The 24,435-nt window shown below is 41.6% G+C and overlaps 2 protein-coding genes across 3 annotated transcripts; one reads left to right on the top strand and one right to left on the bottom strand.

Moving 5' to 3' along the window:
* Positions 1–1,019: 1,019 nt before the first annotated feature.
* On the bottom strand, positions 1,020–23,735 carry gad3 (glutamate decarboxylase 3). Of its 2 annotated transcripts, none has more exons than XM_062519620.1 (16): positions 23,506–23,735; positions 16,642–16,771; positions 16,293–16,472; positions 12,344–12,586; positions 12,106–12,196; positions 11,873–11,985; positions 6,211–6,326; positions 5,933–6,012; positions 5,777–5,831; positions 5,153–5,269; positions 4,976–5,040; positions 4,808–4,886; positions 3,478–3,627; positions 2,950–3,057; positions 2,754–2,843; positions 1,020–2,485 (listed from the first exon to the last, which is right to left on the bottom strand). In XM_062519620.1, exons 2-16 carry the CDS (start codon positions 16,661–16,663, stop codon positions 2,312–2,314), a joined length of 1,683 nt encoding a protein of 560 aa, XP_062375604.1. In that variant the 5' UTR covers positions 16,664–16,771; positions 23,506–23,735; the 3' UTR covers positions 1,020–2,311. The 2 variants fall into 2 exon arrangements, with proteins under 2 accessions (XP_062375604.1, XP_062375611.1); XM_062519627.1 differs by having other exon boundaries at positions 16,293–16,445.
* On the top strand, positions 18,558–19,668 carry mc4r (melanocortin 4 receptor). The gene has a single exon (XM_062551185.1). The coding sequence runs from the start codon at positions 18,613–18,615 to the stop codon at positions 19,666–19,668; it is 1,056 nt and encodes a 351-aa protein (XP_062407169.1). The 5' UTR covers positions 18,558–18,612.
* Positions 23,736–24,435: the final 700 nt, after the last annotated feature.

Genomic DNA, 24,435 nt, shown 5'->3' with positions numbered 1-24,435 from the left:
TCCACCCCCGCGATGGCCCCCCGAAACCCAAAAAATGCAAAAAAGGCAAATTTTCCTAAATAACTACCTGAACAGTGGCACCAAGGATGACAAAATGTTGGTCCCAAGAGCCCGCATCAACTTAGCTTATAACCAGTAATTTGTGATTTGCTGGTAAAAAACGCCCCTATCTTCAGATGAAATGTTATGAACTGCACCAAATTTCATGTATATGATTAACCTGACATCCTCTGGGAGTATGCCAAGTAGTATTTCATCCCTGGGGGGCTATAAAATAAATCAATTTGTGTACATTTAGTGACTGCACCCATCGGCCTGCAGATGGTGCTATTGAGAGAAGGGTTGCTGGTTAAGAATGACACACTCACACACACATCCATAGATTCCACACACGTGCGTGCACACACAGACACACACACATACACACATACACACTCTTATACACAAAGTATATCAAACTCACATGCACACACTCATTTATATACACATGAGCTGCAAGAGTAGGAGATATTTAAGCAATAAGCCCAGAGAGGCCGTGGTTACTGTATAATAGAACAGTTAAGGGCCGTTGTTAGGCATGACGCTTAGCTGTTCTATTATACAGTATAAACCACAGACTCTTTAGTGGTTTATTGCTGTTCTAAAACGGTTACTATGTAGATCTTGCAAGATTTCATGAAAAAAAGGCACAGCAACAAAACATGTAACAATGTATTCATAATTCATCATTCTTCCAAGAAATAAAACCAAGAATGGTTGCTATGCAACAACGAGACACGACCACTCTATTTTTTGTGCTAGTTGTGGTAGCGCATTACTATAACGAAATGTGGTCAAGGTGTGAGGTTATGCTGGAATAAACAACGGCATCGAACGCGATTCAGCCAATCATAATCAAGGACCGGAACTATCCGTTTTAGAAATGCATAAATTGCACAAATAAGAGAAACAGGAAAGTTGACAAGCATCATTTTTTTTTGTGGAGAGAATGTGCAGGACTGAGCGACGGTCATATTGTGCACCACTATGCGGTGCATCTACAGTAGTTATAAACCATTCTGTTACATCTTCTGGTGTCAATGAAATGAAACACACCATCCAGTACATATCTTCAAGGAGAAGGTTATCCTAAATTAATTTAATATCTCCCACAGCACTGGTTACAGAGTAATCCATATTGATGAGGCATTCTTTTATGTAGAACCTCTCACAAGACTATCTGAAATATTTAGTCAAAAGATGAATTATGATTAATGATCATTATTATTAATGAAGTTGCATTTATTTCAGTGTCAACTTTCAACTACATTACAAATTACATTCTTTACAATGGAACTAATCAATTCTAATGTAACATCCTACAATTTAAATTGAAAGACCATAATTGCTGAAAAATATATCACATTATATTATTGTTTACATAGTTCTTCCAACCACCATGATAAAGTGCAGAATGCTTTCTTGTGTTGAAATGTGAAATGTATCTAATTTTATCTATTAATATGAATTATTCATTGTATAATGTATTAATGTCATCTAATCTAAGCTTGTTTATCCTATCTGGTAGTCTGTGGAATGACAAGACAAAGGTTGCAGTACAAATTGCAACAAACAGGATTGTTTCAAACAACAGATTGCAACATGGGACATGATTACACAACTTGTTTAAAGTCCTCAAGGAGCAGACAATGTGGCTGTGCCAACTTGATGAAAATCTCAGAGGGCAGCAAGAAGGCTGCAATTGTTGACCTTCACCTTTGTCTTTCGAGAGACATCGGCAGCTGTGGTCCTCTTGATTTTAGGTGACAAAAGGACATCTGCGTTCTATGATGATAATGATTCCCCTTGAAGTGATCCACTGTATAGTCAATGGCCTTCCTTTGTGCCTACCTCTATGTCTGTGTTTACCTAAACCCGAAAGAGCTCCTCTGTCAAGCAGTATGATATGAGAGACTTGTTGTGGACTGTAACCAACATGTCCAAGGTTAACTAGAGGAGTGCATGAACAAAAGCAGAAGCACTGCCTACTCCAACCAATGTCTTAATAACTATTATCCACTGCAGGGCTACAATCTTAAATGTCTAAGGGAGGACGTGTACCTGGACAGAGAAAAAAGACAAATCCTTTCCGTAGGCCTCCCAATATGAAGTTAAAATGGCAGCCCATGAGAACTTCATGTTCGCTCTACAACAAGCCTGTTTTTCCATGAATGTGGTCTTTTTGAGGCCACCTTGAACTGCGTTATGAAACGCCTGAAACAAAAAACTGTTGACGACTATTTCCATGAACTGCACAACATTTTTTAAAAAGTTAGAGATCAGAACCTAACCGTACAATTTCGTCCAGAAGGAAATCTATATCCTCTCTCTGAGTGGCTGGATTTGAGAAGACACAACGGAAGAAATTCACTTTATCTCCCAGAGGTTGGTACCCAATCATGGTCTGCCCTTCTTCCATCATCTTGGCCTTGATTTTTGGTGCCACCTGTGAACCCACAAATTGACCATGGAACCAAATCCACCAAATGTGCCTATTCAAAAATGTCATCCTATTCACGGATTTTGTCCCTTTCCACAGGTGTATTAATCAAGCATGCAGTCTGCATTCATAATCCAGGTGCTTAATTTTATACACCTGTGGAAAGGGACCGGATGAAAACCATGAATAACATGTCACTCTTGGTGCACCTTTGTTTGATAAATTCACCAAATAAACTGTTAGAGAAAACCAGTGTGCATATGCTCCACTTTACCGTGTGCAGCTTCTTGTTTCTTTCTAACCCCGCTGGCATACTTCTCACGCTCTGTGGAAGGTACCAGAAGCAGACGTTGCTGTGCTCTGGCTGATTTTAAAACAGAAAAAAAGACAGAAATTAGTTTTTCTTTTCTTTCATACTGTTGAAGGGCTTTGATGCAAAATGCTGTAGCTCTCCAGAAGACAAGACTCACTTTGCTTTTGAAGAGCAGCTGAAAGTCAGCTTTTCCCTCCAGCTTGTCATACAGATATTCTGCATTATCCAAACATCTGTTGATCTGGGACTCAAACCCCTCTGAGCCCTGCAACACACCAAACACATTTCAATAGATCAGATACATGCAGGGCCATCTTTAGCTGTGACGCGTCATGGGAAACTTAATGACCACGATGGCTATCTCTTTTCTCTTTTTTATTAAGAGGTTTATTAAGAGGTATTGGTTAATAGTCTTAGCTGATGGATAACAAGCTTTAGGATGAAAAAAAAACCCAGAAACAAACACTTCAGCCCAATATCAGTGTTATATTGATGAGTAATTATACAAAATGCTGAGAGAAACAAAGTGCCTTGAAATATTGCCTTTAGGGCCCAGTGTATACAGTGCCTACTTTCATTTTCATACACTGGGCCCTAAAGGCAAAAACAATAATGGACACATCATCCTTACAATGACTTCATAAATATATTACTGTCCAATAGTTTTGATTCAGATCAAGCTTACCTTTGCTTTCCACATGAGCCATAACTTGAAGACATCCACGTGTCTTCCACACTGCATGGTCTTATCCCCAGTGTCATAGGAGACATCATAGTGCTTGTCAGGCTGAAACAGGTATGCTGCTCGGAGCTGATTGCATTCTTGCAAGATTCCCTGTCAATGCAACCAAAGTGAACAATGTTCTCGCTCCTCTCTCTCTCTCTCTCTCTCTCTCTCTATATATATATATATATATATCTATCTTGGCATACATGAATACACCCATGCTAAAGTTGACTAAAAAGAGGAATAAGTAATCATCTTTTGGAAAGTGATCCAAAGGACAAGTTCTTTGCGAATGAATAATGTAAATAAATAAAATAAATAAATGTTCTTCCTTAAAATACAGAGGGCATAAGTGAGTACACCCCTATGTTAAATTCCCAGATTGTTATCTTTAAAGGCCAGTTATTCCATGGATCCAGGATCCTATTATGCACCCTGATGAAGTTTCCTTGGCCTTTGAAATCAAAATAGCCCCACATCATCACATACCCTTCAACCTTTTTTTGTTAGCCTTTTAGCTGTTTTGATGCTCACTGAAAGCAAATCAAACCAGCCAGCTAAAAATAAAAAATAAAAAAAAGCCAATCTCTAGGTATGGTGAAGGTATGTGATGATGTGCTGCTATTTTAATTCCAAAAGCCAAGGGAGCTTCATCAGGATGCATAGGATCATGTTTTCTAAGAAACTTGTTGCCCAATTACGTTGATGCAGGTAGATCATGTTAGATTGGCGATGATGTACAGTAGAATCAGCCCCGTGCAGTTAGTAGCGCTTTTTACTCACTTTGCAAAGTAAAAGAGTGAAGGGGAAAGCGTTTGAGTTGCAGCTAATGGCAATATTAGACACATTAGGGACCTACATACCCGTGCGTTTTTGCTGTTGTTGGGAAATGATGAAATAACCGCATGGCCATGCCAGTGCTATTAACTCGGAAGTGATGTTTGAATGAATGTTACGCTCATAGCTAATGTCCAGAGTCAAGAGCGGCTGTTTTAAATGCAAATGTTTCCGACGTGTGTGTGTTGGCATATTTGTGCAAGATCAGCAACCTAGGGCGCTAGGCAACCGCGGTAGTTGAAGTAGGCAAGCCTTTGCAACGTTACTTGCCTGCTTACCAACATGGGTGCATGTGTGTCGGACTTAGCCTGTTTATCCAAGATCAACAATCTTGAAACGGTCCGTTGTTTAAGTGAGACATCGTAATTTCCATGAATGGCAACACGCACATATTGTATGCTTAGATGCTGTACAAGACTGTATCCAAGCTATTTTCCTAAATTTCTCTTACCTTTTTACGCACTAAAAAAGCTGAGCATTGCAGTGGGACTCCCATCATTTTGTGAGGATTCCAGGTTACAGAGGATGCCCTGTTCCAAAAAAAGAAAAAAGAAAAGAGTTTGCTCCAGGAAAAAACAATATTCATGTCTGTAAACGCTTGCATATTTCTCCAACCAACCTGTCAATCCCACTCAATTTGGCACAGTGTCTCTTGGACATCAGCAAACCACCACCCCAAGCTGCCTGCAGACAACAAAAGGATTCTCAAGCACAAATCTATCTATTGGGCCTACTCATTAAACATGATCTACTACTAATAGGAATATTTGCAGAAATATTAATCAAAAGGCAATACATCAACATGCATCCACAGTCCATGGCGGTCACAAATGTTGGCAATGTCGTCCAGAGGGTCGAAGGCACCATAAACAGTGGTCCCTGCGGTGGCGTTGACATAAAATGGGACCAGACCCTGTAGATGGTCAAAAACACTTACACTCTCATAACAAATGTGTTGGTCCCTATCTGGACACAGATGTGTTAATTTCAACACAAGTTGTGTTATTTTCAACACATATTATGTAACAAACAACAACAGAAATGTGTTGGAAACCACACAAAGTTGTCCCTATCTGGACAAAGATCAACAGGTGAATAAGCCTACATTAAAACTCAGCAAACACCTTTATCATAGGAATGCATTATTGCAGGTGAAAGTAAAAAAAAGTTTGGGAAAACCTTATGTTCTCTATCAATTGCAGTAGTTGTCTGAACACAAATAAACAACTATTTGTTTTGCTGCTGGATCGTACAGGGCCCTCCTGGTCCAGCTTTTGACAGTGGACACCATGACGGTCTATGTTGAGACACTATACAATATACAATATATATATATATATATATATATTATGAATGAGAGAGAAAGAGAGAGAGAGAGCGAGCCTGAGTGCATGACAAGTAACGATGACAAGCAACTGACCTTGGCTTTGGCTGTGATGATGCCAGACTCTAGTTCAGCAGGAATCATCTTCCCCCTCAGAGATAGACAGAGACAGAGACAGGGGGAGAGTGTGTTTACAATGAGGCTCCAACCCAGGTCACTGGGGAAGGGTCACACTCATATCCACACCCTTACCGTTCATCACACTTCACCAGCAGCACGTTGTCAGTGCCGATCCCCAGCACCGTGGCAGCTTTCTGGATGGAGTAATGACTCTGAGAAGACACAAGCAAAGCAAGCGTACTGGTGACAACCTGAATGTACAGGCACCATTGATTTCTATTGTTTACATTTTAAAGGGGTGGTAGGGAGGCCAATGCTGTGTAATGTTTACATTTTAAGGGAGTGTGTGTGTGTGTGGGGGGGGGGTCTAATGAGATATTGTTCATGCATTGTGAGGTCAAAGTTCTTACATGTGAGGAGGTTAACAGGGCCAGCTTTGGAAGAACAGTCATTCCCGCTTTCTTCACCTCAGGGAAAAAGTGGTACCTTGCCAGAAGCACGCTGTTCAGATTAGACATACTGCCACCTGAAAACAGATTGTTAATCAGGACATGCATTGCAAACAGAATGAAAAATGGATGTGGGTGGAGGAACTGGATTAAAATTGTATGTGTTGTGTCTGGTGTAGGTTTGTATTTACACAGTTTTAGGCCTAAAGCAAAATGCATTTAATTGTCTGTTTATTTGTTTGACATAATGAGTACACAGGAGCTCTGTGATAGGATTTGCTCATTGCCCCCTCTGAATGGAAAGGCTACAGTGCTTAAAAGTATTCACCTCCTTGGATAGTTTGCCTTTCGCTGCTTTTATAAATGGAATCTTGATCAATTCAATTTGCCTTTCTTCACAATAATGTAAAAAAATCCTAACCTGACTCTCGCCAGATCCTTGTAGTTTCCGCCATGCTCCACCAGAGGCGTTTTGCTGAGCTCCACCAGAGCCCATTTATGGAGAGCCGGTCCACTCGCTATTACTGTAACTCCATTGTACCTGCATTGTACCTGCAGTTCCTGTTGCAGTTCCACTAGGGGCGATCACGAGCAAGTGATCAAACTATGGGGGTCTATGGGGCTAGACGGCTAAATTGGTCTGTTTCACCTGATTGTCATTAAAAAATCGAAGATTGGATTTTAGTTTCTGCAAGCTCAATATGGGTTATAGGTCGAAAGTTGAAAGAACAATTACTTAAGGACCTTTGGTTTCTCACAGGCTTGGTCGTTGTTGCCCATAACACACTAGCACCCTGCTAATGAATGACGTCATTCACACGTTTGAAAGGCTTTTTAGAGCAATTAAGGGACTTAAAAAATCTAATACTCAGCCGTGTGTATTTTCCTTGACCCCCCTTTCACATGCAATATTCCGATTTCTACACAAAAAATTATATCTAGAGAAAAGTGGATTTTAGGAGAAACTCCATTCACCTCCATTCATTCTCCACTTGCTCGCGATCCCCCTCTAGTTGCAGTACCATGCGGAAGTATTCAGCGAGTGGTCGTTCTCCCCTTATTAGACATTCTCTGGCTCCACCAAAGATCATTAAGGGTGGAGCAAGATACTTCGTCGTAGTTCTTCGCTGTGTCCAAAAGTCAAGCGTACCTTCTTAGTACCTTCTTTCCAGTAGCGTCTCAGTCAGCTTGCTCCTCAGTATGCGTCCCCTACCTACATTTGGACAGCACAAACTAGTTGGCGTCACCTGACTCCGGGAGGGGTGTGTGTTGACGATTTGCATGACTTGTGGAGCTTGACCTGCGCTGCGCAATGGATTATGGGATATCTGAGGTCAAAAAAGATGCATGCACGCTTGGAAATCACGCCAAACGAAGTACCCATCTAGTGAGAGCGCTTGACTTTTGGACAGTCTATTCTGACGTAACTTCTGGAAAATGCACACTGCCCAGCGTGTGTACTTCAGACATAGCCCATGTCTATGGGCGCAAAATAGGGATCACTTCCTCTGCATAAAGAGGCGTGTCATTGCTATTTCAACTGTTTTATCGAATCTATCGAATATTCATTCTTTAAAAGATGAACAGAGGACGGTTTTGAAGGCATTTATTGGTGGCAAGGATGTTTTCACTCTTCTTACAACCGTGTGGCAAGAGCTTGAAGTAGCACGTCATTCAAGATAACGGACAGGTGGTTTATCCAATCACAATCAAGGATTTTTTTACAAGGCCCCACCCTCTGAAATACATATCCTATAGACCTCTGAAGTTCACCTACAAATAGGACCCAAAGCTGCCATCTTTGCCCATATAAGGAGTTCCGGGTGTAAATTGAAGCTAACTGCCTATGGCAAGTTGCATTGTAAGTTAGCTCTGGAGTAGCAAATATCAAAGTGTGCCATCTTCACCCACCGAAGATCACAGTATCCTCTTGAAGGCTGAGGACAAAACTTTGTAGCACATCTGCATTTCCAAATTCTTCGTCCCCTTGAGAGTTTAACAGGTGTGAAAATTGAAAATCCCCATGTTATTTTCCCATAGAAAAAAATCTCAAGATACACAGTAAAATCGAAAGAGTTGGATTAACTCTTAAAGAGTTGATTTTAACTCTGCCTCAGATAACATATGGTCCCACTCCACACAGTGTCATTTCAACTCTGCTCCCAGAGTAAGATTTTCAGAGTTAAATTGACTCCCTAGAGAGTAAAAAATGTACTCTGTTTAACACTATAGGAAGTTAATGGAAATTAACTCTAGGGGCAAAACAACTCTTTGCAGTGTAAATTTCATATTACTCTTAATAGTGTTAATAAACTTTAGGGCAAAACAACTCTTTGCAGTGTAAATTTAAACTTACTCCTAATAGTGTTCATTTATTAGTACTTTATTTTGCACTTTGGTACTGGTTACCATAACAAACGGCACTAAACATTAGAAAAAAACTGACTAGGCATAGTTAATAGAAAACATTTATTGAAAATGTCACAGTTAAACAGCAATATAAAAACTGTTTGTTTTCAATGTTACATGTTTTGGAAATAAATGGACAATGGTCTGTTGAAACATACATTTCTTTAACATACAAAAAATTAAACATGTAAGCACACACGCATCTTAATACCAACACATGTTCAAAACTCAATCCGACTCAGCAATACAGACAATTTCTCGTGCCAGGAATGTTATTTAGTCAAGTAAATTTAGTTGCTTCATTAATTGTTTAATATCAGTCAAGTGATCAACTCACCCACACACAGATACACTCTTTTTACACACACACACACACACACACACACACACACACACACACACACACACACACACACACACACACACACACACACACACACACACACACACACACACACACACACACACACACACACACACCTCTCTGATTCAAATGCCCCAGCGAAGTTTCCTTGCATGGAATGGCAATCTTTTCGACAATGATGAAAAGTCCATGGATCGCGCTTTTGGAAGTACCAATGACAAGAACATATGGTTGACGGGTCTGGACGATTGAATCTAGATGATGTTGGATGCTGTTCCCCATCTGTATGAAAAACAAGCAATTTCAACTGATTTTACTGAGGAACATGCAAATCACACACACACACACACACACACACACACACACACACACACACACACGCACACACACTTAAGCAAAATGTGACTACAAACCTTTCTAAATACGACAAGATTCCCCATTGCTTGAGAGGCAGACATCTTTCCTGCTTTTTTACAGCCTTGTGCAGAAAGGTCGCTGTCCAAACCAAACAGAAAATTGGCAAACAAAAAAATGTGTGATTAGTTTTGCTTAAGGTATAGTACCAGTCAACAGTTTGCACACACTTTTGCTCTGCATCATCATCTCTTTGGCGCTTATTTGGAGACAAGACAATGGTGTCATCTGAATCCCATAAGAAACATCTGCTGCAAAACAGAGGTCAGAATAAATCAGTATTATAACCATGTTCAGAACATGTGATGGCAGTATGTCATGTAATCTTTGATGGCTGACTGGAGAGGCTTAAAGAAGACAAAATCAACATCACAACCTCCACAGCATGACATTCCATTTTTTTTACATAAAGTTGTTATATATTCACAAAGCTGGTACACTAACGGACCTTTATCAATTATCTGCTACATTACATGACTAAATTCCATCATAAAACTCACCATTTTCTTCTGCAGGCTTCAGCTTTAATACACCACAATTTGGATTCTTCACCAAATCTTTGAACACATCACTGTCAATCTCTGTACCAGACTCATCACACACTTTTAACCCAGCTTGGTGTTTGACTTCAGTACCAAATTTGATTAACACTAAAATAAAAACAGAACATTTAAAACACACAACAACAACAACAACAGACTAATACAATGCAACCATTTGAATAAATCAGTAGGCCTACCTTGATTTAAAGTGGCATCAGATTCCACAATGTTAATGTATTTCTGGTTTGCCTTGTATTTAACCTTCACCAACATCCTGTGAAAACATGAAATAAAACATTTGTGGGCATAATCAACATCTCTTTTCAAACAAAGCAAGTAACAACCATCTCAGCGATACTGACTTAAATGTAATGCTAAAGCTAACGTGTTGGCACTTTGCACTGGCCACGTGTATTCCATACTAGCTATCAATGAATTCAGCTATCAACACAGGTCCTTGATAGCCAACTAAGTTAATCATTAACTTAATTGGCTATCAAGGACCTTGTGTTGATAGCTGAATTTAATTCATTAGTTCATAGCTAATTTTGAAATTACGTTTTGTAACCAACACATTAAGACCAAATTCATTGCCTATGGATGCATGATCTATGTGAAAAATGCTTTTTGGTAGAGCACCAACTTGCTAATTTGATAATGACCGTTAATGTTAGCTAGCTGCTAAATAGCATGCTAAGCCAACAATAAAAGCTAACGTTAATCATATATTGTCTGACAGGCTAAACAAGTCAAATATTGCCCATTAAACACGCTTACATACTGGTATCATATTTGGTCAAGTAAACATTAACGTGATACAAATAAAATACATACAACATTGTCCAACACTGAAGTAAGAATTAGCTAGGTCTAACATTAATGTTTCTGAGGTTAACTTCCCCATCCGTTAGCATGCTAGCCCATGGAGGTCAACACATTTTATCATGATATCTTGACCATTGAGGTTAAGTTATACTATGCTTTCGCAATCCGCTTATCGTGTATCATTTTCGATGTATACTACTATACGGAACATGTCAAATAATTGTCTCTAGTAAGTGTATTTTAGATTAACATTTACTAACCTTCAGCAGCATTCAGGGGGATTCTTCCAGTAACGTCTTCTGCTCAGACTGGCTCCGATTTCGCTGCATACATACTGTGAGGCTAACGGTCGTTCTTCTCTGAAGTGAGATGCCAGAGGGCATGTTCCAGTTTGACAGTCAGTTGAGAAAATTGTCAGTAAAAACAAAAATAAAAAACCGTCTCAAATCTTAAGATAGGCCTACCATAGGATGACTTTGGAAACAAATCATCAGAAATGTTTGATCCAAATATTTTTTCTTCTAAAATGGCGTTCAAATGTCCAGAAAATGGGGCGGAGCGCCATTAACTCTGTTAATTTCAACTCTGTTTTTTAACAAAGGTGCTAGAGTACATTTTACTCCATCCAGAATAGGTTTAACTCAATTAGAGTCAATTACCGTTTACACTGTAATTTTAACTCTTGGAATTTTACTGTGTACTGGATCTCCTTATTTGGGCAAAGATGGTGGCTTTTTTTGTAGGCGAACTTCACATATCTATTGATAGGTCCCAGATCCTTGTGTGGAGCTCAGCGAACTACAACAATCTGGCAAGTCAGGTTACAAAAATCCCCTCTTTAATGTCAAAGTGAAAGCTTAATCAAGCTCATGTCCTGTTCCACTGTATTTTTGCAGAGAACTATCTCCGCAGACTGTTTGCGGTTATTCGCAAACATTTTCTGAAAAAGGCCAACAAGTATTGGGTGCATTCAAACTGCAAACATAGGCAAAAGTTTGCCAATTTGAATATACCTTTGGGGTTATGTAATTGTTTATCTAGATCACCTGTCTGGTTCCAGTCTCAGTACCTGGACAGAAGATTCCATCCCCTTCGTCCGCGGGCCATCCAATCATGCTCCTCATCTTACTCAGAAGAATCTCTTCCATGAGTATGAAGACAGGCGCCACTTCATAGGTGAACCTGTGTGAGCAGCCAATAACACACACACACACACACACACACTGTAAGTCACCATGACAACCTCCTCTTTCCTCTTCAACAGTCATCCTGCCGGGGGGCTGAAAAAGACACAGGCCTTACATGTTAGTGTTGGCCGTTGAGGTCAACCATTCCCCTGCCAGGCCAATGATGTCAAGACCAGATGACAGCTGGTTGAAGAAGCGTGGATGCCCTGGGGTAGATGATGTTTATCATGTAAGGGTGAGACAGGAAGGCATTTCAACCCTCAATCTTATGTTTCATACATACTGTAAAAATATTTTTAGCTTGCTGAGTAGAATAAAACTCCAAAAAACACACATCTGCACACTTGTTATACCAGTTTTGACGCCGTATTTTAGGGTATCTTGGCAATCGACAAGGAGCTGCTCAAGGTTCTCGGGTTGGTCAGGGAGCTCTAAGGTGAACCCGTCCAAGCCGTCCTTCAATTGATGGACATGATGAAAGTCCAGCACTTTAGAGCTCCTGTTTGCTGATTTGCAGATGTAGGCGAAGAGAATATCCACCAGTTCATGTATAAAGCTCTTGGTTGCTTCCACACCACCCTCTGCCGGGAGCAGATCTGAAAGAATATTAAGATGATAAATATTTTTCAATATGAATATGTGTATTTGGTTTGTATACCCCCTTATGTAGTTGCATAGTTTGCATATATCCCCATATTGTTTGCCCTTACAAATGCTTGCAGCGGATTTGCAGCAAACTTGTTGGTGATTTGTGGGAAACACTAGAAAATATTGCCAATGTACGCTGCTAGAGGCAAACTTCCAGCAAAGTTCTTGCCGCCACACAAAATGGTAAACGTCCAGTACATTTCTGGTGACAAACCTAATTTAGCCTACTAATATGACTTTGCTGAAAATGTGTTACAATATTGCCAAAAGTTAACTGCAAGTGCTACCCGAAACCTAATTTGTTTGTGAACATAGCCCTTTCTGTAAGGGTACACTGTAAAAGGTGCAGAATTCGCTGGTGCTAGGCTAGAGCAAGTCAACAGTATGTGCTAGCTAGCCTGCCACTAAAAACAGTCTTGCACACTACACAGTACACCCAAGACAAATAAATTAGAACGTCAGACTATCGATGTAAACATCTGTGTTGATAGAGTAATGTTAGTTTGATTACAGTTTTTCTTCATTGGTTTGACCTGCTTAAGAAACTGGGATCCACTCGGTTTTAGATAGATAGATAGATACATAGATAGATAGATAGATAGATAGATACTTTATTAATCCCCAAGAGGAAATTCAAGGAAAAGGGAAATTCAAGGTCATCATCACTGTCTCAACAGAGCAGATTGATTGTGTGTTTTTTTTTATTTGTGTTAAGTTTTTGATAAAGCCTAGTTTGCAAAATTGTGTATCAAAGAATCAATGGAATCAATTAAATTTGTATCTAAGCATTTCTAATTCTAGATCCAATTCTTTGCAAGAAGACAAATTTGACAACAAATGGCATTGGCATGAAAGCTACAGTATACAGTAATATGTTACAATGACAAGCAATGGTGCACTCACACACACACACACACACACACACACACACACACACTGAGTGCTGTATTTTGTATTTTGTTGTGGATGATTGGAAGAGCTCATACACGAGTTTGCATGTTGTGCTGTTGGAAGGAAAAATGAGCTTTTGTTGCATATTGGCACGGTTAGAGCCTTTTTCAAACAAAATGTGTCCTTTGACCATGAGTGCCACTGTTTCGGCCTGTGTGTTAGTTAACTGCTTTGAAAATGTTGAGTTTGAGTTGACTGCTGCATCAATGTAATCAAGAAAAACCTGTAATTTCACGTTTTGTGGTTTAGTAAATGTGGCAAACTGTCTTGTCATTTTCCCCCCTAGTACATACAGTACGCTTACCCTACTTCATTCAATTAGAAAAATGGGTAACTAATTAGATGACTATTTGAACACAATAAGGTTGTGTTTCATTCAAACTAGACTGTTTTAAGTCATTGTAACATAATGTTTGATAATTGGACAGGCTTGAATTTTTCCTTTTTTTACAGTGCGCGCGCGCACACACACACACACACACACACACACACACACCTCATCTTTCTGTGCAATCCCAATGGGCACAAGTTTGCACTTTTGCAATTTTGTATTTATTAGAGTGCATGAAAATGCACTCTACTGTTATCCCAATTCTTCTTCTTATTCTTCTAACAGATTTTGTGCGTCTAATTCAGCTTCAACCGTTTAACATAGAAACTTCATTCAAACTGCGCTGCGTAGGTCTTACTTACAGTATGTGACTTCAGCTATATATTTTTCAACTTTTATACTTTTTGAACCATGAATTAAAAACGATTAAAAATGTCCCCATAGACTTAACATTGCGCCGCTGTGACGCCCCTCTGCCCCCCCTACAGGCCACTCGCTATTCTCCTTGGTCACACGGGCAGTTTGCCGGCTTGCAGTGGGGAGATTGGAGGGATTGCCCTCACCAGGTGGGCATGCAAGTCATCCCTTGCATCTCTCTCTCTCCGTACACAGACATATTTTGGACACACCACACTGCATACCACTTCTACTCACTTACATATGACCCACACACATTCATACACCTATAATTTCACCCCCCTAGACATTCTCTTTATTCTAGATTAACCTTAAATCAATATACATTTTTATTTGGAATCGTGTGCCTCTTTTGTGTTGTGCCGTGAGCCGGGCGTAACACAAATTGGGAGCTCTCCGGAATATCGACGGACGTAGACAGTGTGAACGCGGGGTAAGGCTCAAGTCTGGCACGCTTCAGAAGCAACAGGTGTAGGTCAGCTTAGTAGCCTAATTAACGACAGGTCTGGACTGAACGGTGGTCTATGCCGGGGTAAGTATAGAAGTTGTTTGTTTATTCACACAGTGATTAGTTTCGAACGAGAGAGAGCCAAGTGTGTGTGTTTGTATCATTCGTCAGAATAGCTGTTGGATTGTAGCCCATTTGGTAACTTTGTCGCCAATGTGTGCCTGCCCAGCTGCTGGATTTCAATTAGCCTACGTTTGGTGGTGGTATATTAATGCCGAGGGCCGATAGCTCAGCCGTCATTGTTATATTATTTATGTAAATGTACATAAACATGACCAGAATTTACACTGCAAATGACTTTACATCTGAAAGGAATATAATACTCATTAACTAATCATAAAATGTCACCCAAACATAAGTGGGACAATCCATACTCTTTATTTGTACTGATTAGTTGAAATTTGCAAAATAGCTTTAACTATGTGTGATATAAAAATGTTGGATATTTAGTTACTGTAAACTATTCATATTTTATTTACTATTGCTAAATGCAATGGAACACCGGAGGGGAAGATCAGTTGATCAGTTTGTTGTAAACAAAGCATTTTTTTCTTCACAGACCCATTTTTGTATGCAAATTATCGATAAAATGATACCAAAATTAGCTCTCACAAAATCAAATGCAAATTATCTCATTTATGCATGATCTATAAATGTCCCAAGCAAAAATGAATTCTACGCAAAAAAGTACTATAGAATCAATTGAGAAGTTTGGTAGTGACCTTAATCTGGGTTTCTGGGTTTTGCCCTGTCTATAGTATCCTGGATCCAAGAAATATCTGGCCTTTTAAAAATTTTAAAAATTTGCCTGCCTCAATGAGAATTTAACATAGGGGTTTCAATACTTATGACCCCTGTATTTTAAGGAAAAACATCTGTGTATTTATGATACTGTACATTATTGATTATTCATTCACAAAGAAATCTGATGTCCTGAAAGGTTCGATATTGCCTCATTTTTTTTATTTTTAAATTTAAGGCATTAAGATCCTTTTCCAAAGGATTTTACATTCCTCTTTTTAGTCAACCGTTTGTGTTCAATTACTTATGAAGGAAACTGTATGTGTGGCACATATTAAATGCATGATAAATCATAATTCCACCTTAATTATTGAGGGATCTCTTCCAGACATCCTAACCAGAGAGGGTTGAAGCAGAGCTTAGTAATCAAGGATCTTTGTCATAATATAACTGCCATTTAAAATTAATGACAAATTCTCATAATTTCCCCTCAGCTGCTGATAAGTGCTGATCATGGTTTGGCTGTTAGTGGGTCTCTGTTAATTTGTCTGAATTACATTAACAACATCGACATGTCTAGCATATAGCAAATGAAAATACCACAATATTTTTTTATATGAAGAGCGTTAAACTGTTTCAGATTCATTTGTATTCTCAGTCTTCATTGTGAAATAACTTTGAAATGGTGTTAGACTATAAATCCCACCTCTGCTATAGATGTTGCTGAAGTCCATGTTCAGCGCCTGAGTGCCATTTGCTCGATGGACACTGGGGGTTCCATCTCTCTCACTGGCCTTTCCCTTCTGTCTCAGTATGTGTCCAGCTGCAGTCGCACTCACTTCTGCTGAAGCGTTTGCCTCTGAAGGATAAGTATTATTACTTCCAGCTGTAAAGGGGAATTGTGTTTATATTTAAGGTGCTTAGCAGATGCCTTTGTCAGTTTACAGTGGCACACATCGACATTAAAATGAAGTTTACATAAATAAATATCAAGAGTATGAAATTAAAATTGAAAACAATTAGACCAATGATAGAAGCACAATAATTAAACATACCAATCTGTTGAACAGCGTCCATGGTGATCAGGATTGCGGTAGATGGAAAACCAACTGCCTGGCGTTGAAGGAGTATTGTCAATGGTGGGGGACAGTTTTGGTAGACGCAGCTCACAGATGGGTGTGGATTCTGTGTCATGTAAAAAGGACATTGTATAACCTATTCACTGTGAACCATGAAAGGAAGTATGTTGCTCATTTGAATTTCTCTCTCTCTCTCTCTCTCTATCTCTCTCTGTTAGGTTGAGTAATCACCTGAACAGTTCAAGTCAACCTTTTTGGAATGTCACAATGCCTAAGTCCATTGGTGGAACACACTAGTTTCCACCAGAGCAGGTGTGTCTCCTCAAAACCCCCCTGAAGACTGAAGAGGGGAGAGAACCACCCCTTCTAGCACTACAGTTTTTGCCTATATTGCTGGAGAGCCACCTGTGTGCCTGTCCAGACAGACATGTCATCAGCAATCCACCAGTCTCTGAGCAAAGCTGCAGATAACAATGGCAAGGACACGCAGTGAGCTGAACAGCTGTGTTTGCATAGCAGTACCAGTTTTAGCACGCAGCATGCCTAATACTATTTTGTCACCGATTGAAACATGCATTTGACTCACTATGTGATGTCACGATTCACAGGGAATTTTGTTTGGACGTGAGTCTATACTGCAGAAAACAACACAGATGAAGACATCCTGAACTTACAACACAGTCTGGAAAATGATCATGCAACAAAGTGTTCCTCTGGCAGAGAGGAGAAATGATAACTAAGTTAAGTCTTGTTAATTCCCCCTGTGTGCTGTCTAGACCTTGGAAGAAGGGTGATATGTCCCCGCACTGAAAACAGATATTGATTCGCCATTTTCTGCCGCGTCTCGAAACTCCAGCAAAGCTAGAAACAACGGGGAAGGAGTAGATATCAGAGTCCTGGACGAAGAGCACAGCTTAGTCTGATCCAGAGAGAGAGCGCTTCAGATGCGGCACCAGTCCAGTCTCACCATCCAGTATCTCTCACAAGCATACAGTAGGGCTAACCTTACCTGTGGCTTTGTAGTCAATATTCTTAAGGAGAAGAAAAGAAAAGAAAAACAAAATAAAACAAAAGAAGGATTTTTTTTTTTTTTTATTGGAGTGGATTTTTTTTATTTTTTTCAGTCATGGTTTTGGGGTAAAACTATATATATAAAAAAAAACACCAACACAGAAAATGGAATGCTAAGCAGCAAAAAAAAAAAAGCATGAACCTTAATGGAAAGGTGAAATTGTCTTGGGCACAGTTTGTACCTACAGTATCATCAGAGGGATTCTGCTGGCAGCAATCAAAAATCACTCCTGACTTCAGCCCACAGAGGAAGCCATCATTGGCCAGAGTGAGCTGGTGGAGGAGGAGCCTGCCGTGACTGGAAAGTGAGGATCTCTCTCTCCCCTGCCAAGAGCTGCTGTGTGGGCTGTGTGTGTGTGTGTGACAAGAGACCAGTAGCGTGCACGCGCCATGAAGCCCTTCTTCTTCCTGCTCTCCTTCCTTCTGTTTCTCATCTTCTAATCGCTGTTGGTAAAAGAGCTCTCTTCTTACCACTTGATCCTATTCTACTCCTTCTTGCTCATTCTTTGTGTGTGGGTGTGTGCGCGCGCGTGTGTGTGTGTGCGTGAACCGTTGCATCTTTTGTTGTTTCCTGTGCCACCATCTCTCTGCGTCTGCATTTGTCTCATGCCCCACATCACGCTCTGATCCTTTGGAGGATTATTGCTGTGAGAGTGTGTGTGCCTGAAAGGGAAGACACAATGCTCTGCCGGCAGACTTGGACTTTCGCTCTGTTCTTCTGCACAAGGATCACCTGTCACTGAATGGCTCTCTTACGGGACTTTCCTCTCTTGGCTTTACCGCCCGAGTACCACTGTTGACCCGTGTGGACAGACCGCTGGATGACGGAGGAAAAACTTGCTCAGAAAAGTAGCCGCATCGTATAGCCATAACACCATGAATGCATCTCATGTGCCAAGACTTCTCCTCCATCACCACCACCACCACCACCACCACCACCATCTCAGCCATCACGTCCTTCCACACCAGCCCAAAAACGGCAGTTTGAGCAGGGCGCTGGGGGGTCCCGGCGCTCAGGGGGACGGCTCCGGCCCGTCGGGCTGCTGCGAGCAGCTGCTGGTGTCCCCCGAGGTCTTCCTGGCGCTGGGCGTCCTCAGCCTGGCCGAGAACATCCTGGTGGTGGCGGCGGTGGTGAAGAACCGCAACCTGCACTCGCCCATGTACTTCTTCCTGTGCAGCCTGGCCGTGGCCGACATGCTGGTGAGCGTCTCCAACGCCACGGAGACGGTGGTCATGGCGCTGCTGACGGGCGGCGGCCTGCGGATGCACGGCAGCCTGGTGGAGAGCGTGGACAACCTGTTCGACTCGCTGATCTGCACGTCGCTGCTGGCGTCCATCTGGAGCCTGCTGGCCGTGGCGGTGGACCGCTACGTGACCATCTTCTACGCGCTGCGCTACCACGCCATCATGACGCGCCGGCGCGCCGCCGCCGTCGTCTCCTGCATCTGGGCCTTCTGCGCGGCGTCCGGCGTGCTCTTCATCGTCTACTCGGAGAGCACGGCCGTGCTCGTGCTCCTCATCGGCATGTTCTTCGCCATGCTGGCGCTCATGGCCTCGCTCTACGTGCACATGTTCCTGCTGGCGCGCCTGCACCTCAAGCGCATCGCCGCGCTGCCCGGCGCCGTCCACGGCGCCCGCGCCCGCCCCGTCCGGCCGGCGACCAACATGAAGGGCGCCGTCACGCTGTCCATCCTGCTGGGCGTGTTCGTGGTGTGCTGGGCGCCCTTCTTCCTGCACCTCATCCTCATGATCTCCTGCCCCAGGAACCCCTACTGCGTCTGCTTCATGTCGCACTTCAACATGTACCTCGTCCTCATCATGTGCAACTCGGTCATCGACCCGCTCATCTACGCCTTCCGCAGCCAGGAGATGAGGAAGACCTTCAGGGAGATCTTCTGCTGCTGGACCTCCTGGCTCACGGTCTATGTGTAAGCTGTTCGTTTGCCAGGCTCATGTGCGCCATGATTTAAAAATAGAATAGAATAGAATATATACTTTTTTGATCCCGTGAGGGAAATTCAGTTCTCTGCATTTAACCCAATTTAACCGAATTAGTGAACACACAGCACACAGTGAAGTGAATCACACAACCCAGAGCAGTGAGCTGCCTGCCCAACCAGCGGCGCTCGGGGAGCAGTGAGGGGTTAGGTGCCTTGCTCAAGGGCACTTCAGCCGTGGTGGACTGGTCGGGGATCGAACCGGCAACCCTCCGGTTACAAGCCCGATGTGCTAACCAGTACACCACGGCTGCCCCCAATTATTAATCTAGATACAGAACTGTACCGAGGGGTGTTTAATACTGAAGAATGTTCTGTCTGCTTTTTTTGACAGCAACAAATGTTTAGCATTTATATGCAGTTATTGTTGTAAACAGATACCGGCTAACACCAGACCATTCTCACTTTTTGATTGATTTTATGTGTGTGTGTGTGTGTGTGTGTGTGTGTGTGTGCTTCAAATGCAGTTGCAACTCAATCTGAAAGTAAATACACGTCTGTGTCGGTTAACAATGATCTCATTAGCGCAGCAAATCAATAACGCTCAACAGACTGCTAATCATACTCTAGCAGAATTAAAAACGCCACATATATCCTTTCTAAAGGCCAGTATTTGTTCAACTTGAACGTGTGGTTTTGATCGACATACAGTACTATCATTTACAGTATTAGTCCTGCAAGTAGGTTAGCTATGGTTGTTGAGCCTATAAGCCTAAAATTGATGTGACAATCCTACACTTTCTACATTGTGAAATGTTTTTGAGTTCCTTGTGTGTCTTTTACATTCAAGTGTCAAAATGGTTGTATAATGTAAATATGTAACCCCAGATTGCCATGAGGCATATTAAATCTGAGAATTTCATTCGATTCTCCTCTGTTAGGTAGCCTTACCTATACTTTAAACAAAATACTTTTTGTCACACAACCATAAAGGTGATTTCAACACAGTTTGCTATACTGATAAATCACCTGTCACGGTGTCCCTGTTTTGTACACATTTCTGCAGTCCTTCTGTATGCTCAGCTGTCACCCTTGATCCATCTCTCCAACCCCTGATACTTCTACTCGTTATTCAATGGAAAACTTGTGTGGAAAGGTCTTTATAATGGTAACCTACTTCATGTGTCAGAGGCAGGCGGTGATAATGTCACAGCATTTTCTTACTTACTTTCATGATATGATGGACAAATCTAAATACTTTTCTGTATTATATCTGTTTACAACCCACTGCCTCACTGCTTAGTTCTTCACTAATTCTTTGAAAATCAGTATGAGTGTGACATCTACGTAATGCCCTGTTGCTATGGATGGTAACGGAGTTAGCTGAGCCAATTTCCTCTGCACAGCGACAGTAATAGGCAGTTCATTACAGAGCATTTGTAAAATCGTGTCGGTGCTTGACATGAGACACACCACAGTGACGACTTAATGAAGAATAATGATGCTGTGCCCTTTGTGACAAATGCGCATAATTCTTCCATACACACATGCACACACACACACACACACACATACACACACACACAGAAAACAGTATCAATTCACAGATAAAGTATGCATTAAAGTCTTAAAAATGCTTACCAAAGTCTGACACAACGATGGCGATGTTGCATAAAGATAACATGCTATTTCAGCTCTGAGGGAAACCCTTCGGAGGGCTGTCCAACCTGTTTTAGAGCTGGGCTGGGCTGGGATCACCAGTTGTCAGCTCCAGATGACTCCCACCTGGCCACAGCCCATGCATCTTACAAAACCACCGGCAAGCAGCCACATGCTCACGGCCTTCCTGGAGTGGCGGAGGACCGCTCACTTGGCTTCGTCTGTGCTCTGGCCCCAAGATGGACAGATGGTTTGGCCAGAGAACAGGCTTTTATTCCAGGATCTTAGGCCAAACTCGTGTGCAAAGTGTGACGCTAGATGTTTTATCTTTAAAGGCCGACACTAGATTGGTACCTTTACAAAGCCAAAATGATGGTAAATGAACTAGAAATAGGCAAATTGTTCACCTACAGTAGCATGCTATACACCATAGACATTATAGTGAGTCCCTACAGAGAAAACCAGCCATGCAACTTCCAACAGCAGTGCCCCGCCAAATCTCACAACAATCGTGAAGACGTGAAACCTTGTCAATATGGCTCTTTGGAGATCGTTTTTGTCTGTTCAATATAGCCTAGCAATGCTGTTGGAATGCATTGGTTTATCTTTCCCAGGTCCATTTTCCACAACTCCACAACTCCACAGAAAGTCAGGAGATGTGTTTAAAATACAAAACACTGATTTGGCCCAAACCTGTAGGCTACTTTGAATGTGAGCCAGAGGATCGCAGAGCTGAAGCCTCTATTGGGTGCAGATCTTGCCCACAGTCTGACGCATCTAAATGCTTTCGTATCTAGTGAAGCACCCAATTTGGTTCCCCTGGAATTCCTGTTTCCTTTACGGCTTTAAGTTATTGCATCTTTACTGTGTGTATTCACTTTTCTGTGTATTCAACTTTGATAAATGCCCAGAGCTTCTGTGTAAAGACCTATAGGAAACATGAAGTTGACAGGGAATCAAATCGGGTGCTTCACCGGACACTTAGGCCTACTAGGCTGTGACACAGTACAATATATCAAACAAGTCCCACTCACTTCCTGCTGGGCATGGCTATTGCATTGTGCTACAAAAGTTAAATCTTGGGGAGATACACACACCTACCAAATTTGGTGTGTGCAACTGAGAGTAGCCTATATGCCAACCATGGGATCACCGGGGGCACTAGCGAATCATGCCTGGGGCCAAGCTCTTACTTAACTCTGTGTGACACCTGATGTGTGTGCCAAATTTCAAGAGTTTCAAAGAAAAGTACAGCAGACAAATCCCAAATCGGAATAACCATAATAATAATAATAATAATAATAATAGTAATAATAATAATAATAATAATATCATCTTTCCAAAAACAATCTGTCTGTTTCAATTCCTCTTTAGGGAGGAGGAATGGACTGTTGTGAGCATTTATTCCTCAAATGTCGGCTCGGATAGGTAATCAATAAAAAATGCCAAAACAGCCAAAAATGATGGCCCGGTATACACTAGTCGTACTCAAGTGTTGACTTCTTCACGGCCGTGTGGTAGTGTTAGGAGAGGTGCTGCATTTTCCAGTCACGAGCGGCTCTACACACCGGAAGCCCATGCAGGCTACTCCAGACGAACCGAAGCACTTATGCGAATAGGTATCGTCTGGAGGGGATTCTGACGCGTTCAGTCACAAGCCCGCAGATGGCTTCGCACTGCTCTATAAGGCTACATTCTACTGTTTTCAGCAATAGGCTACAGTAGGCTCACCAAATATATCCATCAACCAATTGCACCTACCAATGTCTATTTATCTGATCACACACAACACTACTAATCAATGAAATGCCAACTATGTCAGTCCACTCCCTGAAATGTACAGTATGCCAAACATGTCAAGGAGGAGCGTCACTTCTCTCATTCTGTCTCTCACTTTCTCAGTAGGTGCATGCCAATTGTGGAGCCTGAGAAAGCCAAGCCAAGCCAAAACATAACACTTTATGCAGGTTAACTAACCATAATCAGGTAGCAACAGGATATTTCAGTTATTTATGGCACTGCAATTTAATCATTTTATTTCCTCTACCCTCCTGCTGAGAGGAAAGCCACAAAAGCTCCCAATACTGACATGATTTCAAACAGCGTGGATCAAATGTCACTGCAGTTCTCCGAGATGGCAGCACAGCTATTCGAGGATGTTGAGTAGACTCACCTCATTTCCTTGTTCTCTGTGAAGTCTGGAGGCCTGGGTGACTGTCTCTATGCCAACTGTTGATGCCAGATCATACCTGTCAGATTGGTTGATTTGTTTGTTTGTAGTGACGGAGTCAAATGATGATTGTGTATGATGTAGTCTGTGAGAATCTCATTTCCATCCCCATTTCCCTTTATTATTCTAAGACCAATAGTACGTTTTCTTGGCCAGACGTCATGAGACGAGAAGTGTTCTATATATTGCATGAGGCTGAGGGCCTTTATCTGCACCCTGCAGTCCATGGATAACTTGGCCCTGCCCTCGTTATCTCCATTCATTTCCGTTTACGGGAAATGTTTTTTGTCTGGCAACTGACGACACACAAACATTTCCCGCATTTCACACATTTAAGGTGGCTGTGATAAGCAGAAGTGGCAACACCACCACCCAGCCAGCCTACATCAGACCTAAGGCTCATTTAGCAAAGTGGACTATATAGCCACATGCAAGGCTGAACCATAGTGAGGGCTGAAATATAAAGGGTATCATGATCATTTTACCAACAATGACGTAGGTAGAACCATAGATTTGTTCAGTTTATAACATGTTTAACTTAAACTTAACATACTTTTCTGGAACACTGTAATTTTGTTTAGATTAGAGATTTTGTCAGATGTCAGATTTTCATGTCTGACATCAACAGTCAAAGTGACAGACAGAGCAACTTGTGACTTAATGCTACCAAAGGCCGTTTTTGCCTTTGTCCAAAGCGTCATAAAAAAAGAAGAAAAAAAAATACAATAATTAATTTAACAGTGAACAATGTCAAAAAGTTGGCCAGACTACAGGAAGGAGGAGGATGGCAATATAAACAATAGTCATTCAATCAATCGTATAATTACAATAACTATGGCATGGTAAGGCTACAATAAGGAGGATGGCAATATA

This window comes from Sardina pilchardus, chromosome 2, assembly GCF_963854185.1.
Source record: "Sardina pilchardus chromosome 2, fSarPil1.1, whole genome shotgun sequence".
Classification (NCBI taxonomy): Eukaryota; Metazoa; Chordata; class Actinopteri; order Clupeiformes; family Clupeidae; genus Sardina; species Sardina pilchardus.
The sequence above is the reverse complement of the archived record's forward strand: the minus strand, read 5'-3'. Positions and strand labels throughout refer to the sequence as shown.